Source organism: Struthio camelus, chromosome 4 (genome assembly GCF_040807025.1).
Source record: "Struthio camelus isolate bStrCam1 chromosome 4, bStrCam1.hap1, whole genome shotgun sequence".
Lineage (NCBI taxonomy): Eukaryota > Metazoa > Chordata > Aves > Struthioniformes > Struthionidae > Struthio > Struthio camelus.
In genome coordinates, this window is record NC_090945.1 from 33,504,597 (window position 1) to 33,527,304 (window position 22,708).

Consider the following 22,708-nt stretch of genomic DNA (forward strand, 5'->3'; position numbering starts at 1 on the left):
TTAAGTGCCAGAGCTCTGGCCTGTGTGCTTGTAAAAATTGATTTGACTTAATAGGTTTAATGCAAAAGGGAATTGCATTGTGTGCACTACTTTCCTGATGATTTTTAAAAAGAGCAGGAGCACATCTTCCCTGCTGATGTCCATTAACTATGCCCATGAATACATAAATATAAATTGGGTGCTTCATATGAAAAAAAAAAAAATCAACTCTTATCAGTATTTTATAGCTGAGCACACTAGCTGGATTCACACAAAAAACTGCTAAGAGCTGCTATTTTCCACTCATCTGAAATGCTCACTTCTTTTTCCCTTATTAGGATTAAAAAAATAAAACCCTTGAATTTTATTTCTTTACTTTTGCAATAAGCCTTTGTTTCAACAAAGTGTGGAGATGCTCCATCATAATCAGGTCAAGTTAGCTAATAAAAAGACTGGCTAATCTTACTTACTGGTATTCTATGAAGTATCTTTTCAGTTTTTTTCAGGGTGATGACAACTTGATTTGCATCACAAGTTCCTGTGATGCAAACTTTACCTAAAGAAGCACTTTCTATTTATATTGGATCCTCTAAAAGGTCTGTTAATCTTCTTCAGTTGTGAAGTACAGAGGCACATTGCTTATAAACCATTTAAACAAAAAAAAAGACTGCCTTGATCTGTTTTGTGCTCACTTCTTACCTTCTCAGTTAAGCAGTGTCTTGATCACTTACTTTTGCACAAAGTGGTATAACCATTTTTATACAAAATCATTTTGCCTGCCTAAGAACGTATGTGCACGTTACCTGCTTAGTTACTCTTTAAACTCAAGTTCTTATCCCACTTTATTTAGAAGCAGTGCCAAAAATAAATCTTTCTTGCAGCAGAGCAAGTATACTTCTCATTAATGTAATGGGTTAGGACAGTAATTTAGACATCTTGCATAGAAATGTATACATTTACCTATTTATTTAGGTAAAGCAAGCAGAGCACAGTCCAGTTAGTCCCTAGAATTTCATTGCTCTTAATCCCATTAACAGTGTTGCTATAGGACTGCTGAAGACTGAGATCCATACAAGACTCAACAGCCCTCCTGCGGCAGTACACATCAGAGCTCCCACCGACTGGACCAGTGGGAGAAGCAGTCATACATGATCTTCACATTTTGTATATACGTATTCTCAGTGCCAACAGTGGATGTCCCAGTGCAGAACAATGCAGATTATGTTTCAGACATTAGATTCTACTTCTGCTCAAACATGCCCCAAAATAACTTTGGAAAGAGAAGTGGTGAAAGCGGTTATGCTTTTACTATCATACTATGGTACCATTTCTTTACTGTTGCAGTTTTCTTCTCCCTTTTCTAGCCTTCAAAATTCTGTCATGAGAAAAGTGTTTCCAAAACTACATACAAAATAAAGTCTATAAGCATGCAAAGCAAGACAAAGTATATTTAAAGACTGTCACTTTTATTAGTAAGAGACAAAATTCCTAGACGGAATGCTAACAGATGTTTTATAACTTATTACCATAATACCCATAAGTTTCTGCTGCTTTCTAAAGGTAATCAAGAACCACAGAGGTAATTAATTGTCTCAGTTTATCAGTGTAAAGCAACTAAACATACAAACACAGGAAGTAAATCAAGCAACAAGCTTCTAATCATAGTACTAACAACACAGAAGTCGAGCCACATCTTACTGTATTCTATAGCCAAAACAAGCTTTCAGCTACATTTCAGCCAGCCACAGAGAACTTACCTTTAATGGTGAAGATACATAATATAATAAATCTGTGTATCAAAAAAAACAGAAGCAATTTGTGTTTATTTTCCAGGGTTTAGAATCCGGGAAGAAGCCTTGAGATAATGAAGATAACATACCAGCTAAAGCATGCCACTTTGCATTTTTAAGAGGCTTCATTATGAAAGACGTTGATCCCACCTCTATTACATTGAGTAACTCTCTACAGGTCAGTAGTTATGTGAAAGGGTTTCTTTATGAGTATGTGAATGTTGTGTTTGGTTTTAATTAGAAAATGTAAAACCCACCTGGCTATGAGATGAAAACTGTAGTAATACTAGGAACAAAAGAAACGTTTATGGTCATTGCAAGCTTTTTACTCTTGCATCAGAACTTTCTTAAATACTTGCTCTTTGAACAGTGATCAGACCTACAGGCTTTCACTGAATCCTTTAAGAGTGAACCCCTTCTTAGCATCATGCAGAATCTGCCCTCTGGACATCGGCACTGTCATGAAAATGAAAAATGAGTAACAAACACAAAAAGTCAGAAACATAAAAAATAAACATCACATTTATTTAAATAAAAACATACACACAGTGTACAATGGACATGGCTTGCAGACAGCAATGAAACAAAAATGCTAAATCCTGTAGTACAAAAAAAGTTGAATTGCTTAGTTGTGCTTCATTTCTCTGAATTAAACAGGCTGTGGACTAAAGTCCTATTAATGTTACTAATACCAATAGCCCCGTGCACTCCAGAGAGTGAGACAGGACCCTTACAGTGGAACAGCTATACCAAATGAAAACGAGTACCAAAGTAACCTCGGATTTTAGAAATTTTAAAGTCAGACTCTTCATAAACAAAACAGAAGATCTAACAACTTTTGAAATAATTGGCACGCCAAATGGAAAGAGTACAAAACACCATTGCCAGAAGTTTGGAGCAGCATGGTCCAAATCCCACTGCTCCAAACCCCACAGATTGAGAGCACCTATTATCATACCATTTCTACCATAACCCTTTCTCCCTGCCAGCACACAAACGCTCCTGCTTTATGTTTTTAAGCTCTTTGGAACATGGATACATTGATTCACAAGTATCTTCTGTTTTACCTGTTACGAAGTATTCAGTCTCATGTTTATTTGAGCAAATGCGTTTTTTATTCTTGGATCATCAGTAATATGCTGAAATTCTTCTTAGTTTGTTTTATTACTTACTCAGTAGATGATATTGAGAGGAAGGGAAAATACAAGTTTGAGTGCTGCAGAGTGGAAGCTGAACTCTGGCAACACAACACAGTCATTGGTGATGTGTTGCATGATTAAGGAAAAAACCATTAATGTTCTAGAGACTGAAATCTGGGAATTTTTTTCTTTTTTCCTTTTTTTTTAACAAAACAGTTTGTGATGCTTTTTAAAAATACATTCTACATGGTAAATTTATGTTTTAAAGAACAGTTAATGACTTTAAAGCACTTTAATTGTAAACATCTGCTTTTAAGCTGCAAATAAGTGAAAAACAAGATGAAAAGTCATGTCTCACGGTATCGTCTGTACAGTACACTTCCTCTTTACAATAAAAAAAAGCATAAATACAGATATATCAATGGTTTCAAGTCTGCAACATAGCCAGCTGACACAATATATGTTTAAGATTGTTAACTGGTTGCATCCATTAACTCAAACAAGTTATTTTGCTGCATAGATTTTAACAGAGTTTATTACACCTGGTGATGTTCAGTGCATTTCCTGTTTTTTTTTTTTTTTTGATCAGCTGACTATAGGATTTCTTGGAACATCTTTTAAAACTAGAAATATAAATGAGTTTATTTTCTGAAGATCAAAATAGGGATATTATACACTGGGCTTCAAAATGACATGCTGCACTCCTTTGCACCTAAGTTCCTAATGATGATTTACATTTTAATTCAGTTAAAATAATAATTTTCATCAGGATTGTTTTAGACACAGAAGTTTGTTCTCTAATTTCCTTGCTTTACTTACGTAATGCCAAAAGTTTGGACAGTGCAAAAACTAACAGTGCATAGGACTTCATTAAGGCTTGCTCTTAGCTATTATTTTGTTGGCTTCAGCTGTCCTTCTATATTATTTATTCTTTGTAACACATACATTGCTAGTATGCCATCCAAATACACAGCTTCATATAGAAAAAAACCAGATAATGTAATTAAAATTTTGCTTCCTAACTGCTCCATAAAAAACAAACTATAAACATGGATAAGAACATACTTTAAACTCCCCAAAAGAAGATTTCAGAAGAAAAGACCTGGCTGCTTACTAATGTTAGGCCTGTACATGTTATATATTATAGTACTATTACAATAATCTCTGAGAAAACATTACATTAACATTCCTTTCCCCTTCTCCAGGCATGCTAAACTAGTTTTCTATTTAGATACTAACCTGTGGTATTAAAAAAAAAAAAACAAAAACCAAACACCTCATACAAGTGTGTAGCAATGCAGCGTACAGATATTCAAAGCTAGAAACTGTTACTTCAGGTTTCCTCAAGGCAGATCCTGATTGCCTTATTTATACAAATACCTTTGTTGAGCAAGATGGGCAGAATGTGGTTTTAGATGCCAGATATATATTTAAATGTTAATCTTCTAGACCTTGAATATTGTCCTTCCCTCAGAATAGAATATTTCATACCTTACAAGAGCTTTAAGAAAGCAGATATAGAGTATTTTCCATGAATCTGCCATTAAAATCAGTATGTTTCCCTTAACCCTTTGCAAATCAGTAGTGTAACCTGCTCATAAAAACATTACTCCTCTGATATTCACAGCGAACTACAAGTATATGTGCAAGACCTCAAGCATAACTTAACTCCTCTGTTAAGCACTTAAACAATATACAGGGCTTGAATATAACTTCTACACACAGTAAATACACTCCAATTTGTAACAAAGCTATTAACCTGCAGAAAAAACTTCTTTCTGTTGCTTGATAAAAGTCAAACCAGGAAAAAAAATACTAGTTTTGCATCAATGATTAGCTGACAACGCATTTTTGGTAACAAAGCCTCTGCCTATATAAGCTGCAACAGACCCACAGGAGGCAGTGACACTCCCTCTTTGGAAACAAAGGAGGAGACGTTGAGCTTAATGCATACTTCAGCACTGAAGTAACAAGGTTCCTCTAGGACACTTGGAACGTGTCAGCAGGTTTTACAAGGGTCTTAGTAACATACAAAAAGATATTCAGATCAAAAATTTGGCATAAAAGAGTTCAGCTTTGTTTAAAACAAAACTCAAGCTACACTTCTGTAATGGCCCAAGCCCAACAAAGTCTCAGGCAGTGCACTGATTATCTTTAACAAGTAACAGATGGTTTAATTTCACAAGGACATGCTGGGAGTGGCTGTTAAGATAAGGATAGAAAATTAATGCCTTTTTTGCACTAACGTGCCTTCGCTATTGAAAACTTCTTAAATATGAAGGTAATATGATAGACTCAGTAGCAATTTAGATCCCAAGTGTGATTTAAATGCTGAGGAAAGATCTTGAAAGAGGACTTTCCTGATAAGAAAGAAGTCTAAAGAATTTTATATTTTGAACTGGTCAGAATACCCAGGTGAAGTACTATAGGAACCTATAGTAGTTACCAGACAATACCATTCCACCAAAGAATTCTGCCAATTGTTTAAAGTTACTGGAGAAAGGCCATCATTCTCTGTTATACATCTATGGGATTACTTCAGAGTTGCATGAGGAATTTGCCACTGTTTCTAAACTGTACATGTAATTTTTTTTAACATTAATAATAAACATGTCAGAAAGGATAGTAGGGGCTAATGTAGCAATCAGGTTGACAGAACAGAATATTACTTTCTTAGGCAGACTTATACTCTGTAAACCTGCAAATAAGATTTTGTACAAGTCAGCTGTGTAACGGTTAAATATCCGAATACAAACACAAATCTATGCACACATCCACCCATCCTCTCACTGAGCAGTGCCTACTTCTACTGGTATATGACAGGAAAAATCAAGGCGTTATATTCTCATCTGCCTGCTCTTATCTGTAACACAGTGTTGACTCTTCTGACAGCTACTGTGAAGTAACACGTTGCAGCAGGAAAAAAGAACCGTGCATGACAGAACATTCTAATGGAGGCATATAACATGAACAAATGATAAACGCACCAAAACACTATTCAAGTGATATATTTTACTTTGAAAAACTGTTCCAATTCATTATGTAAATATATCAGATCAGTGAAGTCTGGAATTCACCTAAGTCAATGAATGTTGGAATGAGGATCTCTTCCTGATGTTTTATTAGCTGGCCAAAAGCCTGATCCTGCAAATATACAAGGCAGGTTTAATTTTACTCACATGCCAGATCATTTTCATGTAGTCACCCAATTATAACTTGCAGGATCAGGCTCTTATATAATAAATGTTTTATTAGTATACTAAACAGATTTATACTCAGTATCTTAATAGATTAAAAAGAACATTAATTCACCACGCATCAAGACTTCTGTGGCTTCTATAAGAGCAAGCAAACATTAACCTCTTCATCCTTGGCAAATACATATTCCTACAGATCTTGAAATTTCCGATGCAGTTTCACATGGATAAAATTCTCGTGTTTCTGCTCTATATATTTTTTTCTCAGAATGAAAGCATTTATTACATAAAGGTCAAATGAATACTTTATTTTTTTAATTGTATTTCAAGGGCAGGAGAAGGAAATTGATGAATACAATTAAAAAAAAACAGATGCTCTCTGCAAGACAAATTTAGGAGTAACGAAAGTTGGCAGAAGCACTAAAATTATTTTAAAAAGTTGATAGTTGTCTTTTGTCCTAGAGTATCTACATGCAGCATTACATATTTAACATAAATCAGCTGTAGTAGCTAACTAGTCCTAAAACAGCAGGTTACCCTAATTATAACACTTAGGCTTTGTAAAAACATTTACGTTCTTATAGCCTAAAAATATGTGTTAACTCCTCTATATAACAACTATTTTACCTACTGCTAACAAAAGTTTAGTTTCAGGGTTTATGGCAAACAGGAACATGACAGGTCAAATTCAGGTCACCTTAACCCGAAGAATTAATCCCCTGATTTCCATGTGATTTATGTGCAAGTGAAACAGGTAGTATTTGGCTATGGTTCAGAAAGCCAAGAATGATATATCCAAATGAACTGCAAGGAACCAAAACGAAATTATGTGCTGTAATTATTAAAAATATATTATATAGTTACCATGCTTATCTAAAGCAGCAAAACGCAATTACCAAATTTATATTCAACCCAGAGATCAAGATTAGCATCTTTCATAAACAGGTCGGTGGAGGATTTGATCATTAGTGATCAAAACCTAGGCGTTACACCTTTTCCCAAAAACACTAGTTGCAGCAGGAAGAGAACCCTTAAATCTCAGGTTTTGGTTCAGAGTCAAAACGCCACCGTCTAAATTGCTAACATCAATTCCTACAGCAATCCACATTTCCCTTTTTGATCTTCTTTCAAACTACCCAAGAAGTATTTCCAGCTGGCTTATGGGTCATACTAAGTTTCAAATTTGCGCAGAAAAACTGAAAATATTTGTTTTTGAGAACATTCAGTCCACTACTTTTTCACGATGTTTTATTTTACAATGACTAGCTGCACTTATTTTAAAATAATAAACCTGATAAAGATAGCATGTTGACTGTTACACATTGCCAATTAATAACTCATAAACAGCAATTTTTTTATTCACTAATTAGCATAGATGTATATTCCTGATTACATTTTTGTTAAACTTAGGTGTCAGCTTTTCCATATGTCCCTTCTGGAGGTCTGTAGTACTTTGGGAAAGCCATCAGCTGTATCATGTTGAATGCATACTTTCTGCATTTGACATTCTTCAGAACATTCTCTATGCGGCATCCTTCTCTAGTGAAAGGGGGAAAAAGTACAACTTCATGAAACACAGAATAAATAAATATGTTTTATTTGTTCATTGCAGAGTTTCAGCAACAGTTGAAGTAAAAATAACAAAGATTCAACTCTACATTTTTGTTTTCCACAAGTGATGATACATCTTACAAAATTAAATCCAAGGCCAGGCCCAATACAGTTATTGCCCTCAGAAATAGGTGATAAGATTTTTTTTTCCCATAATATATTTTCCCTTAAGCTTTATAGTAAAAAAAAAAAAAAAACCAAATTAAATACTTTAATAATACATTTCATTCTGTTTCCAGAAATATATTTGCCTTTTAAACAGTCCCATATTTTTCAAATTGCTTCCTATATATGTGAGAGTACCTGTTGCCCTAAAAATGAGTTTTCTAGGAATAAGGCATTTTATCAAGTCTGGCCCTATAGATTTGTGAAGGAAAGTTTCACCTCTGTTTTATTTCCCATATGTTCAGCTTTGCAATGAAAAAACAAAAATGGCTTTTTAAATAGCCCAATCCGACTCTCTGCTTTATAAAGGAAAGATGTTTGTTCACATACAGTACAAAAGTCACAAGTGCCAAAGTGGTGCATCAAGACATAAATAGGACTTTGTTAAAAAGAATATAAAAGTGTCTTGAAAGCAAAAGCAACTAAAGCAACAATTACAAACAGGTTAATTTAACTACAAAACAGAACTTACTCTATTCCATTTAGTTACTTGACAGAAAAGGGTTAGCTGTAGCAAGGTAATAACCTATTTGTTAAACAGAAAAGATACCGTCGGCTAATAACAACAATGAAAATAACACAAAAAGCAAGTCTGACAAACCACCGCCCTGTGATACGTGACTGGGGGTTCGTTTGTACTGTGCAAATTCATTTTTTATTTCTTTATTTTTATCAGACTAATTATTACTCTGGAAAAAGGGGTTCAAGCATTCAGGATTCCACATCATCTTGTGTACAGTGACAGCATTTTAAGTGGGCTTTCTTTGAACTAGTTACAGTGGAAAAGCTTTACCATGAACACAAAGAGCAAATCAATTCACACAATGCATAGTATACTTCTTTGAGTTCAGAAAAAAATAATGAAAATATTGTACATTTCAGACGTTTGTATCTTAAAGGTGAATCCTTGGGGTCTGAAAATGTAGAAATATTACAGCATAACTCCTTTTTCTAAAGTTAGTTTGTTGCTGTTTGTAGAAAAGAAAGGAACACAAGTGCAGTTTATTGATATTTGGCTAATAGCAAAGCAAGACTTAAAATAAGCCACACAACCAGCAAGTGTGAGCTGACAAGCAGCAAGGCGACAGGATAGAAGTGACGAGAAGTTGGCTTGTTATCAGTTAGACAGCCTGTTTCGGGATCATCCGATTCATTCAGTGCTCCCTGGGTTTGTCTGCTGTTAAACAGGGGAAGTTAGGAACAAACAGAACAGCATTTAAACAGCAAAGAAAGCCAACATGTAGGTATTCTGACAACAAAGAGAAACCAAATACAGCCATTCTGATATAAAGGACTCAGGCTAAGTACTTCCATATATTTAATCTGTTTTACAGTTTGCACGGGAAGCACAATGACTAATGCTTTTTAAATCCTGCTAAGTGCCTTGAAGAAGTATTCACAACTTTACATTAAAAATATAAGCTATGAGATGAGCTATACTGTCACCAAAACAAACACGCACACTGACCAGAAATGAAATAAGGAGGTAAACGAATAGTTGAAACAAAAAAAGATCACAAATGTGGCACAATGTGGCATTGGCAAAACAGTGTCTCCATGGTGTTCACAGGTGTTTCAGGCCTGCTTCACTATCTGTTAAGAAACAGATAGGTAGAAGTAGAAAAGGCACGTGGCCCTTTCAACAGAATAGCAACTATTCTAAAATAATTTTAAAATGTTGGGTAACATGATCTAAAAATGAATGCTTTGAAAATTCATTAGTGCTGGTGACTCAGCTTTGAGGTCAACAGCAGTTCTTTCTATTTAAAGGCTCACATCTACATTACTGAAAGAAAATTACCTTGTACCTTGCTTAGTCGACTGACTCGGGAGTTAATCTACTTACAGTGAAGTTCTACTGAATCACTTTTAAGTTGTGCAGCCAGTGTACTAGAGTAGCAGGGATACCTTCAAATCACTGCCCTAGTAGCTTCTGTACCAGTATAACTGCACATACTTCAGCTATACCTTTTCCATCCCTCTTAAGTTATATTTATTTGTACATGCTCAGGATTCCTGTTTATGGAGTTCCTTTGCACAGTAATGCCTTAATTTTTATTTTTCTTTAGCCACAAATATTCTGGGATTCAAAGATAACTTATTTTTTTTCTGTGTGGATTTAAGAATATCCAGCTATATCAGATTACACCACAGTGCTTTTTCAGATACATGCGTCCTGAGTACATTGTCTGCCAAGAAAGAAAATACTGGAAGACCATAAGGAGATTGTAAGACAGCAAAGGTAACATCGCACAGCCCTAGGTAAAACAAGCACAGTACAGCTCTAATATCACTCTGTTGAAGACAGAAGCAGTCACTTCATCTTACAGACAGTCTGCCTTTTTGACTTGAATGTCAAAAGGCAACATTGAGTTTCTTGAGCTAGGATATCAAGAGAGGTGCAAGAATTGCATTTACAGGTGGAATCCTGTGAAAGGAGTTGATGAAAACCATTCCTCACACAATTTTCCTTTAAAAACAACTTCCAAAATAAGTTATTCCGTTCTTATTTGCTTTGAACATGGAATCTATAAAAAATAAAGACAACCCTTTGTGCTATTTTAAATAGTAAAATAAAAATAAAAATCCTAATACTTGAGTGACATCTAGGTCACTGCAATCAGTGGTTTCAGTGTGCCTGCTGCTCTTGGCTCTGCGCTTTTCAAATGTACACAGATAAACCTCAAACGCTATCTTAGACAAAATCCTCTCAGCAACTCTAAAGAAATGAAGCTGACTGTATCTGCCATGCTGATTTTGTCAGCATTGTGATTTGCACTGAAATACATAATTGTGTTCTACATTAGACCACTCCAGTTTACACCCTTGTCTCCTCAGAAGCTCCTTACTCTTCTGCTCACAACACTGTCATTTGTGATCAGTTGTGAGGACTCAAGCCCTTTTTCTTTGTTAATTTTTTACTTTTATCATATATTTCTACATACTTTTAGAAGTCTACAACTTGCAATTTTTCCTTTTCCCTTCTTAATCTCTATAGGTATCCCACAAATCTGCCTCTGATCCTTTTCCACTGTCCCCTCACCCTTTTCTGCTCTCCTAGGTGAGCCTGTTTGTTTCAGCTTATCCCCTTTATGCCCTTGACTGACAGCTGTAGCTCAGCCCACATAGTCCCTTATCTTCATTTCCAACCATACTGCTTAGCTGCGTTTGGATAGTTCTTCTTGGATGTCGTTATCACAAACTTCATACGTGTGCTTACGGCAGAGCGTACACAGACTGAACTCTTTTCTCTGGAAGGACCTCTGAAAGGGTCCATCTAGGCAGTGACAGAAGTTCGCTGTTCAGCAAGTTCGCACAGCTATTGCATACGCTTTCCTCATTATAAACTACTAATTAGGTACTTCATTATGAAGGGCTTTCTTGCAATCTGCCACCTTAGTTTTGCATGCCATTAATTTATTCTAAGCAGGCTGAGTTGCATGCTTGCATGTTTCCCCTTCAGGGACACAACCCTTCTACTTCTGTAGGGTGCCCTGCTGCTCTTTGTTTTGCTCCATATCTCGTCGACAGTGTTAGTTTTTCACCCATGTTTCTGCAAGTCCTATTAGCATCAGTGAGATTTATGTAGATGAAAGCCATTTGTTCTGTTATTTTTTTAAATAGAAAAGCCTACAGTACATTTGTTCTTTGATATGCTGAAAAGAACGATCAGTGTCTTTCGACATAAAAAGTCCTATCTCCCCCCAGGAAAACCACTGCCAACAGCTGATGCATGGGGACTTCTGTTCCACAAATTAGTCACGTCATTCTGTGCATGATTCAGTGAGGCATCTGCAAAACAGAGCAAGAGGATCCAACTCCATTGTTAGCTCCCTAAGAACAGGGCTGAGTAGAATACTTAAACGCACTTTTAATTTAAGAAGAATATTTCATCATGGTCAGATGCTTTGCTGAACTCACTCTGCTAATATGTTCCAATGCACTGCAGCAACACAGCCTTCCAACACACTTCACAGTATTCTCCGTAGTGATTACTGTAGCTAGTTAAAGTGAGGACCTAAACTCAGCTGTCTGTAACATAACAGTTTGGAATGTTATTCCCCCTGGCTCATATCAAACCTGGTGGAAGTTTTACCGCATCAAACAGCATGCATCCAGTTGGTGCCGTGTCAGCTGGATTTATTTGGCTTCCAACTGTCAGAACAGAGTGGTATCTGATCCTATTATGGTGTGAAGATATAGCCATAGCTTTTGATGTTCTTCTCTCAGTCACAAACCATACTCTCTCAGAGCTCTGAACTCACACCAAGAGGGAAGAAGGCTCCCAAAAAATGCAGCATATTTGTATTTCACACATATGTACAATTTTAAGAGGAAAAGGTGAAAGCTTGTAGATCTGTAAAATCTGGGGTCATGAATACCTCTCTCTAACCTGTATTACTATTTTTTATTCATTTTATTTGAGGCTTACAGTATAGCACAGACACATCATATCAGGCAAGAGCGCTGCAAGTTTAATGATGATATAATCATTTCAGTCTGCCTTCTAACTCACTTGGTGTTTTATCATCTTAAACTCCTATTGGGATAATGTTGCATGCCTATCAAATGAGACAAAGCAAAACAGCAGGTATTTTATGTTGTCTTATAATTTAGATGATGAATTGTTTTAAACTCTTAAGCACTGGAGCAGGGACAATGAAAACGGTGTGGGGGAAAAAAGAACTGTCCCAAGAGTCCTTATGAAGTCAGGCATACACATGAGGGCACACTCTGGCTTTTGATTACCAGTCACACTGCTCAGCACTCCCTGTGCAGTGTTTTTTGAGGAGACACATTTAATGCTTGGGGATGTATGTATCTCCTGGTAAGACTTTTTCAGTTCCAGTCGAGTTACAGCTATTAATGTCACTGGAAAAGCTAAGCGGCCCTAATGCAGTGCTGCAAGTAGAATGGATAGGCAGCTTTCAGTCAAGACGATCTCCAGTGCTAGCAGTGGCTTCACTCTGAATTCATGTCTTACAGCACAGATACTTTCTGGAAACTTTCCTTTTTTGCAAACAGAACTCCAGAAAGGAGTTTCTGGTCATTTTCCTGCCAAACTTCAGTGCTCATAGCAAAAAAATGGCAAAAAATAGGATGCTTCCCTTTTAAATCCTTCCAGCAATAGCTGCAAAGACATTTCTTTAAATAGAAGTGATTGCTAAGAGTTCTTCATTTTGATCATAAGTTTGGTTAATTATCTGCTCTCTCTGGGATAATCTACTTCAGATTATCCCGGTCCAGAACTACTAAGCAGCAGCTTTTCTGACAAGTGTTTCAGCACTCTCAGTAATACACAACTGAGTATTGTCTCCCTAGATTTTTTTTGTAAATACAGTTGGAGTGAAAGCTGCTTCATTTCTGCATTTTACATGTTACTGTGATTCACTGAAACGCTCCAGTTACGTTATGAGAAAAATCAACAGTGTCAACATAGCAGTACAGTTCTAGAAGGCAGCCTGAACTTTTGCAAAGGGGAAACCCAGAATCCTTGTCAGAGCTCCTTGCCATTGTCAAGATGCTGCACCACAGCATCTGGAAGAATAAAACTGGATTCAGAAGGAAATAAATCTCAGTTCAGTCCTGGAGGATCACTGAGTCAGGACAGAAGTCAAATAAAATATATAAAGGAATACCAGGCTAAATTCCTTTCTGTTGAAGGATAAAGTTGACACTCTAAGAACTCTGACAATTTGAAAAAGAAAAAAGTTTCTGCATTGTTTTAAGTGGAAAATATAACAAAAGAACAATCCGACATATTTTCTGCATCAATGACGTTTTCAATAATTCTTCTGGTTGTGTCATTGTTGTCAATATCTGTTGACTTTTTCCTTGACTCTAGATGATGTTAAATAAAGTAAAAGGCACTAAGACAGCAATTATTTGCTCCCTATGTGATCCTGTATGCTATAGGAGTAGCATCCTCATCTCAGGATACTGATGAATTCAGTCAGTGATTTGGAGCTGCTATTAAACATACAGCAGCAGTATATACAGTCTAATGTGTATCAAATTGCCGCACTAAAACACCTCTTCTCTTTTTGTTTTACCTTTTGCATTGCAACTATTTTTCTTATTCTTTTCTCTTTTACCAGTGTGCTTTATTTCCCCACTCCTTGTTCCCTCCCTTGTTTAGTTATAATACTTCTGTTTTCTAATGTAAATCTGTTTTCTTTTCTAAATAACATGAGGCTTCTCCACTGAATTTTGCCAAGCAGCAGACTGAAGATGTAATCATGATGACAAGACATCTAGATCTTGAAAAATAGTTAAAATACGGCAATTCGTTTATTTTGTACTCGGAACTCTGGCCCTGTTCCTATAGGGTTCTAAGTCTGTCCAAAGAAAAGATTCAGTTTTGAGGTGCTGGTCAGAAGTAGTAGAGTACCTGAGGCTCAGCCATGGTCCTAGTACAGATTTTAAACACCATTATGGGAAAGTTATAATGAGTTCAGTAGACAGCAACAGATTAATCAGCACACTGGCTTGCAGTAGTACTTAATTGGAGACACCTGAGGACACCTGGTTTCCATGTACGCAAACAGATCCTGCAAAACCCCACTGTGCTCTTTGGAAGGGATGTTGGAGATGAACAAAATTCAATTTACTCCTTTGGTCTCTTTCCCTCTATTGTGTAACTGTGCTCACAAAAGTAAAGGAATAAAAGGTTGGCAGTGCAACTTCCCCACCAAGTTTTATCAGTATAGCATGTTGGGAATTTTCTAGGGAAAGAGGGGGGAGGGGGGAGGGAGGAGGGAGAGGCCCCACTTGCAGACAATAAAACCATGCAACTAGCTCTTGTTTTGAACTTTGGAAAGATTCTCCTGCAGTCCTGCTCTGCAACATCTGCCCTAAAGTCACAAGGTCTTACAGACTGAACTATGTATTCACAATTTATTATCTGATCACATGCCCTCCTGTAGACTAAGAGAAAGACATTAAGTTAATTCTGATATAAAATATAGGAAAATACCTGTATATTTAAAAAAAAGCAGCAAGTACTCATCTATTGTTTACTAGCATGTAATGACGCATAAGAGCACCCTCTCCTTGTTCACATAATTACAGTTTAATAATAAGAAAAATAGTACTAAAGTAATCAGTTATTTAACATAAATTAGAGAGTATAGATAGAACTCAACATTTGGCATATAACAGATTTCCTGAAAATACAGTATTGTAGAACTGAGACCTAGTTGTGACATCAGGTTGTACATGACAGATAGTTTCAGCCAAAGGAGGGGGAAGTTCTGAGAGAAATATTTTGACTTCTTGTTAATAAATGGAATTTGTTTCAACACTGCCCAAATTAAAAAGAAACACTAAGTTAAACTTTTTTTAGTTTGTTTAGACAACATTTCAGACAGACCTGAAAAACAAAAAAATTCCAGTTCGGCTGATTCTGCCCCAAAACTGTTGGCTCACCAAAGAGAATCCCACAGTATCCATGTAAACTTTAACATACCATAAACTGTGTGAAGAGATGAAAGAGCATCTTCAAGTTTTCTATGTAATATACACAAAACATGTTATTTCAAAATATAAAACTCCAATGTAAATCCTAGCACTACAGAAATAATTGCTGACTTCAGAAGAATTAATATTTGACTATGTGTGTGTGATATAGGACACCTACAAGAGCCGCCTTCTCCCAGCTTTAAAGAGTGACTGTACAGCAGAATAGTAACATTCATAACATTTATACAGGGAAAATACAGTAACAATGAAAACAACATTCCAGTCAGAATTGCAACCCTCTAACTCACTGCGACCTTTAAGACAGCTACGCTACCAGTTTAACCCTGCCCTCAGCAGGTCCCTGGCGCTGAAGCCAGAAGGCAAACCTGAGTTCATAACACGTCACTGTGACCTCTTAACCACCAAAAGAGGTTGCCCACTGGAGGCTGCCTCATGGGAAAGGTCCCTCGTTCGTGACAACTCCCAAACGCCCAAGGACAGCCTGGGAGAGTGCAAGTCTGCGTAGGCCAAAGCTCTGCCAGGAACCATTTAAGATTTTCACTGCATAAAATCGCTGAGGCCAGGGCCTCAAAACTTTCTTCAGTGGAAACACAGACAGAGCCTCAAAGATCTGCAAAGTGATTCAGGTAATTATGCAAGAGACTAGTTCATAACCAAAACACAAACAACGTGTAGGAATGATTCTTCTTTACCAGGCAGGAGAGTAAAATGGTTTTGGAAATATGGTTCTCACCTCTATTACACTCCAAGTACAGGATTGGCCCTTTCATCCTACTGCTTACCAACACTGCTATGCAATATTACACATTAATTCTACAAAGGTTTCTCTTTTTAACCAAAAATATGATTCTAATAATCTTTCCAGACACTCTTTTATGAAGTATTAGGACTACATATAAGCAAAACTCTCAGGACAAAATTGCAGAAACTTTCCTGACAAACCTCTCTTACAAGTTTTGAAATTGAATCCAATATGCAACCAATTTTAAAGCAAACATGATCTATGTCTGTGCGGAAACCAAACAAACCACAGGCTTCTTAGTGACCTGACAGTGTCTGAAATAGGATGAGTACATCCTTCAAGTAAGTTCTGAACATACAAAACATTTTCCTTGCATAAGGTTATGTCACTAGTATTACTGCCTAGTGAGTCACATTCCAGTGTTTCTCTCATAGCAATGGAATTTTTTCCAAGGATGTAATTATATGTTTAGTTCATATAGCACACTGGAACACAAACCCATGGTAAATTTTCTCTCTCATATGTCTAACTGAGTCTTAAATACTTTTGGCTGACCATGGAAAACCTTCATAAATCATCTCCTTCCTGCTGGCAAAGGCTTTTTAGTCCCCCCCCTCCCCAACCCCCGTTGAAAAATAGTGGCAAAGTTGATTTAAGAGGTGAAAAAGGCTTGCTGTACAACTAAACCACCATGCATGAAAAATGGTTCTTAAAATCTGACGTTAATTTCTGGATGTTCAAATCTCACACCTTTGGGAAGGATGACAAAATTAAGGACAGAGAGCACTGCTACTATAAACCAAGGGTCAGTTGAGAATCTGTTGCATTTGTAGTTTGGGTCCTTTTAAGTGAGGAGGGTATTAAACAGCAATAGATATAAATCTGAATGTTATAATTTATGCTGCATCTCTACAACTACTGTTTAAGTTATACAAAAAGCAAAACGTGACTGCTTCTGATTAATGACACTAAGCCACATAAACTCTTCATGGGATTAACCAAATGTGTGAGTCATAAGATAAATCACAGCAAAAACCTGAAAACCACTTTTCTATCTCAAGTAGTAAATAAAGCCAGTTTATTAATTGCTTTCAGCCAACATACTGATACTGCTTTTTTATAAGCACGTTAGCAGTTTGAGATCTGATCTGTTCTGATCTCAGCCTTCCTGTGAGCACTGGCACTACGCACAGTATGTGGGAGTGCTTATGCACGTGGAGTTAGTGCACATGTAGCTCCCTCAATCAGAAAAATGCATTTAAAGCTGACTTCAACTGGTGCATTAGTGCTAGAACCAACAGCACTAAATACAGCAAAGAAAGCTCTCCTGTGTAGGATATTAACCAAAAACCCCCTACCCAAAAGGGCATAGGTTGAGATGCGCACTGCAGTTATCTGGAGATGCCACCCCAACAGTCCTATCAATAAACCACCTTCTCCTTTCTTTAGCAGTTATAACTAAGGGAGATTTGTAAGACTCAGGCAACACCCTCTTTAAACCCAGAACACACTGCTTTTACATCCACTTTCTTCAGAGCATAGGACAGGGCAGAGCTGAGATTCTTGTGAGCCGAAAGTGTTTGTTGTGGTCCTTTCTGCTAATAGGTAGAGACTTTGAAGAACACAGCCTCTGTATGGGAAATCAAGAGAGTTACACGCCCATTTTGTATTTAGCTTTCCCCCCCCCCCCTCTCATTTCTGTTTAGATGACTGCAAAAGTTTCTGGAGCCTACCCTCAGAAGGAAGTATTTTTTCCCCCCAAGTATCAAGCAGGGCGTTTAAAAGATTTGAACTTTAATCAAGGTATTTGTATGTTTTACAAGCTTTTTCTCTTTGTCTGTTGTCACTACTCACATTTGTAAGGAACATTTTATGATGAGTATTGCTACAGGGTTTGGTTCAGTACAGTCATAGTTACTCACAGTTTGCCAAAGGTCAAAGATGCAGCTCTCAGGATACACTCTATGAACTACATGCAGGACTCCCTGAACAGAGCAAGAAGAGTTCCTTACACTGGCAGTATCACTTAATGATGAGGTAAGTCACTGGCAGATGAGGAAAAACCATCAATTTACTCCTTAACTCAGACTGAACCATCAAATACTTTTTTTTAATCTGGGTGAGGTTTTTTTCTTTGCTTGTTTTTTCTCTTCTGTATCACAGATTGTATTCTGTAAAAAGCAAAATCAGTAGAAAGAGGTGACACTCACCAGGGTTATCACTACAATGCCTTGATCACCAGGGTTATCACTACAATGCCTTGAGAACTTCAGCTTTGGAAAAAAAAAACAAAAAAAAAAACAAACCCAGAAATCTGGCATCTCCTGCAACTTCAGTCTCTCAGGAATGTCCCCAAGCATGTCCTCAGCAAGTTGCATGTGGAACTGCAATGCAGTACAGCAGTGGAGCTTTCCACTCAATTTTGGTAATTACTATCATTTACAAATAAGCAGAATGCACACTACTGTACATACATACAATTCAGAAAAAGAGGGGATTTGATTAAGAAAATTCCAAACCACGTAACATGTAATTGAAAACATCCAACGTTTTGTGAAAAACCTACTCATCTGCAATCTATCATTATTTTCTCCTGAAGAGGCAGCAAGCCAGTAGCATTATTTGAGCTTCCCTTTCTTCCCCAGGAGGGAACAAGGAAGCTAGCAGGCGGGCATAAATCTTCCTTTACTGACATGGTTAGTTATCTCTGACTACAGTGTATTTTCCTCCTCAGTCACGTATGCTGGTTATTTTGTATGCTGGAATGAAAACAGTTTAAGAAATATTCCAATAAAACATCATCTCATTGTGCTCCCACTTTACATAAACACTACAATTTTCCAGGAAAAAAAAAAAACGTATTTTGAAATATCTTCAGCGTCCCTGAAACATAACACTGCATGAAATCGTGCTGGAAGGAGTTCCACCATCTCCTCTTTTATAGTTCTTTTACAGCAATGCAGTTCCCTATCCAGCAAAGTCTGAGATGCATTATCCCCGGCGTTGTTTGTGTTTCTAGTCATGTTTGTGCACTTGGCCATCGTGATAGCTGAAGACTGTGGTGTCCTAACCTGGATGAGTTTTCTTTAATGAGTCTGAGAAAAACAATGAGACTCCTTCACATCCTTAGAGTATTTACCTTGAATAACAGTGAGTCACAGTCCAGGAGATCAAACAGAAAAATCTGAAGTCTAGCCAAATAACACCCAGGTTGTTAATCAGAAACACTTCAGCTCCACAAATGCCCATTACAATGGCAGGTCTTGAGGAATTCTGCTTCCCTTTTCATTTTTAAGAAATGCTAACAACCTTCAATTATCTTGTAACTTATCTCACGTTAACCTTACTGGGAATGATACTGCCCTTTGGGGCCCTGCGAGACGTGTCAGCATTCATAGTCCTTTATGGTATCCACTCGCAGTCAATGAACTATGAGAAAGTGCATCCACCTACTCCAGCCTAAGCAGGTTGTTGGTCTCCTTTTATTTTGTTAATCCTATGCTTCTATGGCTGTGGCACAGCACGTGCAGGCTTCCAGACACTAAACAATTTCCCTCTTTAATATATACTTAGTACACTGGTCAGAACACAGCAAAGACCAAGACTTTTAAACTGTTTAAATTATCCTCTCTCAGGAACACAATATATAGACAGGTATGCAACACACACACACACCACAAAAAAAGCAAACCACCCACACTGAGCCACTCTTCACTGTTTTTTTCTTAATTAGCCTTTACTAAAAACTAAACCAGAGCTTCACAGCATCTCACCACAGCCCAGCTAACACATGCAAAGGATGTGGGAATCACGCTTGTCTCATTTTATTACTATTTAATCCTGAGTTAGTTAAAAAAATAAATTCTGTAATGTGCTGTTAATGTGCTGCTACTGACAGCTTAAATACAATCAATAAAATGCCAAAGCTGAAATTAAACAGCAAAAGTAATTTTCAAAAATTATCACTGCTTAGCTACAGGCTTCTCTTGTTATCTCATTAATATACACAGGCTGTACAGCTGGCTTGTGCACTGTTTTGTACAACTAGATTAATAATAATCTCAGTCTCTTACAACATGGTTAAAGCAAACAATTAGCAGAAATGCCCTAAGTTATTTTTGTTCAGTTTTGTTCTTAGCGTGAACATTTAGGGATAGCAAATAAGTGATTCAAACAAAGCTAAAGGCATGTGAGCGCAGGCCAGCGATTGTGCTTGTCAAACAGGTATGTATATCAGTGCAGACAGACTATTTTGGTGCATGAAATGGTAAGTGACATTTTCCCTCAGTATGGTACACAGTAATGAAAAACCTGCAGAATGTTGTAGAAATATTCAAACATGATAATCCATCCTAAGCTGGAATCGCTCACAGCTAATGCAAATTTCAGTGGAAAAAATAACACTTACACATTGGCTAATAATGTTGTTCTCTGTTTTGAGCTCAGTATAATTATTTACAACCAAAGAAGTAACAGAAAACCTGAGGGCAAGGGAAAGTTATCTATCAAACATTTGTTTCCCTAAAGAGGTGATATTTTATTTAGAAAGCTTCCCCTTCCTCCCATTCATTCAGTCAAATAATTAGCTGCATAACTTTTATTTCCACAATAATACTGGGCTACTTACTAAGGAAAACTAGCTACAAGTAAGTTCTTCCAGAAATAAACACATCAAATCACATAAGCAGAAAAATCAGAATAACATTTACTATACACCAAAGAGTATTTTGAAAAAAAACTTCTCTACACATATACCTATAACAGGTAAATATTTGCAAGAATCCACAGTGTTCCCAAAATCATTTAGGCTAGAGTAACTAGGCATCTGGAAGAGCTGTCAAATTTTAAAGTTAGGCACCAATATATATATATAAATAGCAATTTAAGATAATGGCACTTTAAGTACACTTATTAATGACTACTGCTCTCTATAAAATAAAGAGGCAAACTAACAAAAATAGACTTCTACTCCAAGATACCAAAACATGCACTAGGCACATGTGGACATAAGCAGATAAATATCACAGGACATAAGCAGATAAATAAAGGAAGCAGCCAGAATATTTCCGTGACTTCAGGTTACACAGCAATTTAATAGTGTACTTTTTTTTACCAGTTATTTATAACACCTCTTAGTTTCTCTAGCCTCACAATGACAAATATATTAGCGTCTGGTGCTATATTTATGCTTAAAACGCTACAGCTTAGCGTGCTGATGCTACTAAAATCTCCCCCATTCCAAACTTTGACATCCGACCATTATTTTACCATCAGTTGTTCAGTAGGATAACAAAAAAAAAAAAAAAAACACACTTCCAAGATCTAGTCCAAATCTTTCAAAGGTTGACACGTTGTCTGTTCCTCAACCTGAAGCATCAAAAGTCTTTAGGTGCCAAATTTAGCAGCCTCGACTTCCCATATGTCTGCAGAACATCCACAGCAGGATTCAGAGCCTCTAAATTAGGCAGTTACCATTCTCTAATGTGCATATAGGGAGCATAAACACTTAACTTAAGATATTCAAATGATAAATGCCTAAAGTTTTATGATAGAAACAGCTTGATTATGAGTATTTTCAAGAGGAGGCTTTGGGATAAGATTTCTCCAATGGCTAATCACCCAGTGTTTTTTCCCTCATCTTTACATAGCTTTATAATCTCTAGCCCATGCACAGGGCTACCACTGTATCACCTGCTAAACGCATAACATCGCCTACTCCCTCAGCTTAGTCATTATTCCTTCTCTATATGCCCAGACTTCCTTCTTCACATAGTTCTCAAGGCACGAACAAGATATCAGCTCTGTGAAGACTGCTTGGAGCGATCCAACAGCAATTGACATAAACCCTTTAGAGGGTTTTGATCTAACTTGCAGTTCCCTCCCTCCTTCAGTCAACACTCATGCATTCAAAACCAAAACCACATAAACCACCAAAATAATTCTAATATAAAACCTTGAAGAATGATGTAAAGGAAATACATTCTAAATCAAGAAAATAAATTAGGATTTTAATCATCAGCTTAAACTTCACAGCCTTCCTGCGAAGGTAATACCATCCCTTGCAATAACATGGGGTGTACTGACTTCATTTGTCAGAGATATGAAAAAAAAGAACAAAGTAATAACAAAATGCAAGATAGGAAACAATGCTAAATGCTAAGACAGGAAACAAATATCAGAGAAGAAAATGAAATAAACCTAAAAGTGGCTGGAGTACAAGGCCAAAGCAGGCCATATCTTTAGCCAAAAAGGGCACAGATAACAATGGTGCACATGATGAGAAAGCATCTTTCCCCTCAAGCATCATTAATTCACCATTAATTCACAGTTTGCATTGCACTCAATTACATATACATGAGACATCATTATTTGAATTAACTACTTCTGCCAAATATAAGATCATATGTTTCAATTCATCCTCTTGTCTTACTACATCATCAGAGTCAAGCTATAATGTTCTAGCAGCCTGAACCACACTCGCCTCAGATATTATTTCCAGCACCATAAATATTGTTGAACAGGACGGCTAACAGCATAGACTTTCAGGCTCATCTGACTAAAGATTGTTTTTAAAGGACAGCCCTGATTTTTCTCTGTAATGAG

General features: G+C 36.8%; 1 protein-coding gene across 9 annotated transcripts in view; it reads right to left on the reverse strand.

The window, feature by feature from the left end:
• Positions 1-2,272: 2,272 nt before the first annotated feature.
• Positions 2,273-22,708, reverse strand: part of INPP4B (inositol polyphosphate-4-phosphatase type II B) — a 325,541-nt gene continuing 305,105 nt past the window's right edge. For 4 of the 9 annotated variants that reach the window (XM_068942137.1, XM_068942132.1, XM_009689286.2 and 1 more), the window contains one exon: positions 2,273-7,644. In XM_068942137.1, the coding sequence (XP_068798238.1) occupies positions 7,512-7,644 (133 nt within the window). In that variant the 3' untranslated portion in view covers positions 2,273-7,511. The other 5 variants (XM_068942139.1, XM_068942136.1, XM_009689285.2 and 2 more) reach the window with 3 other exon arrangements.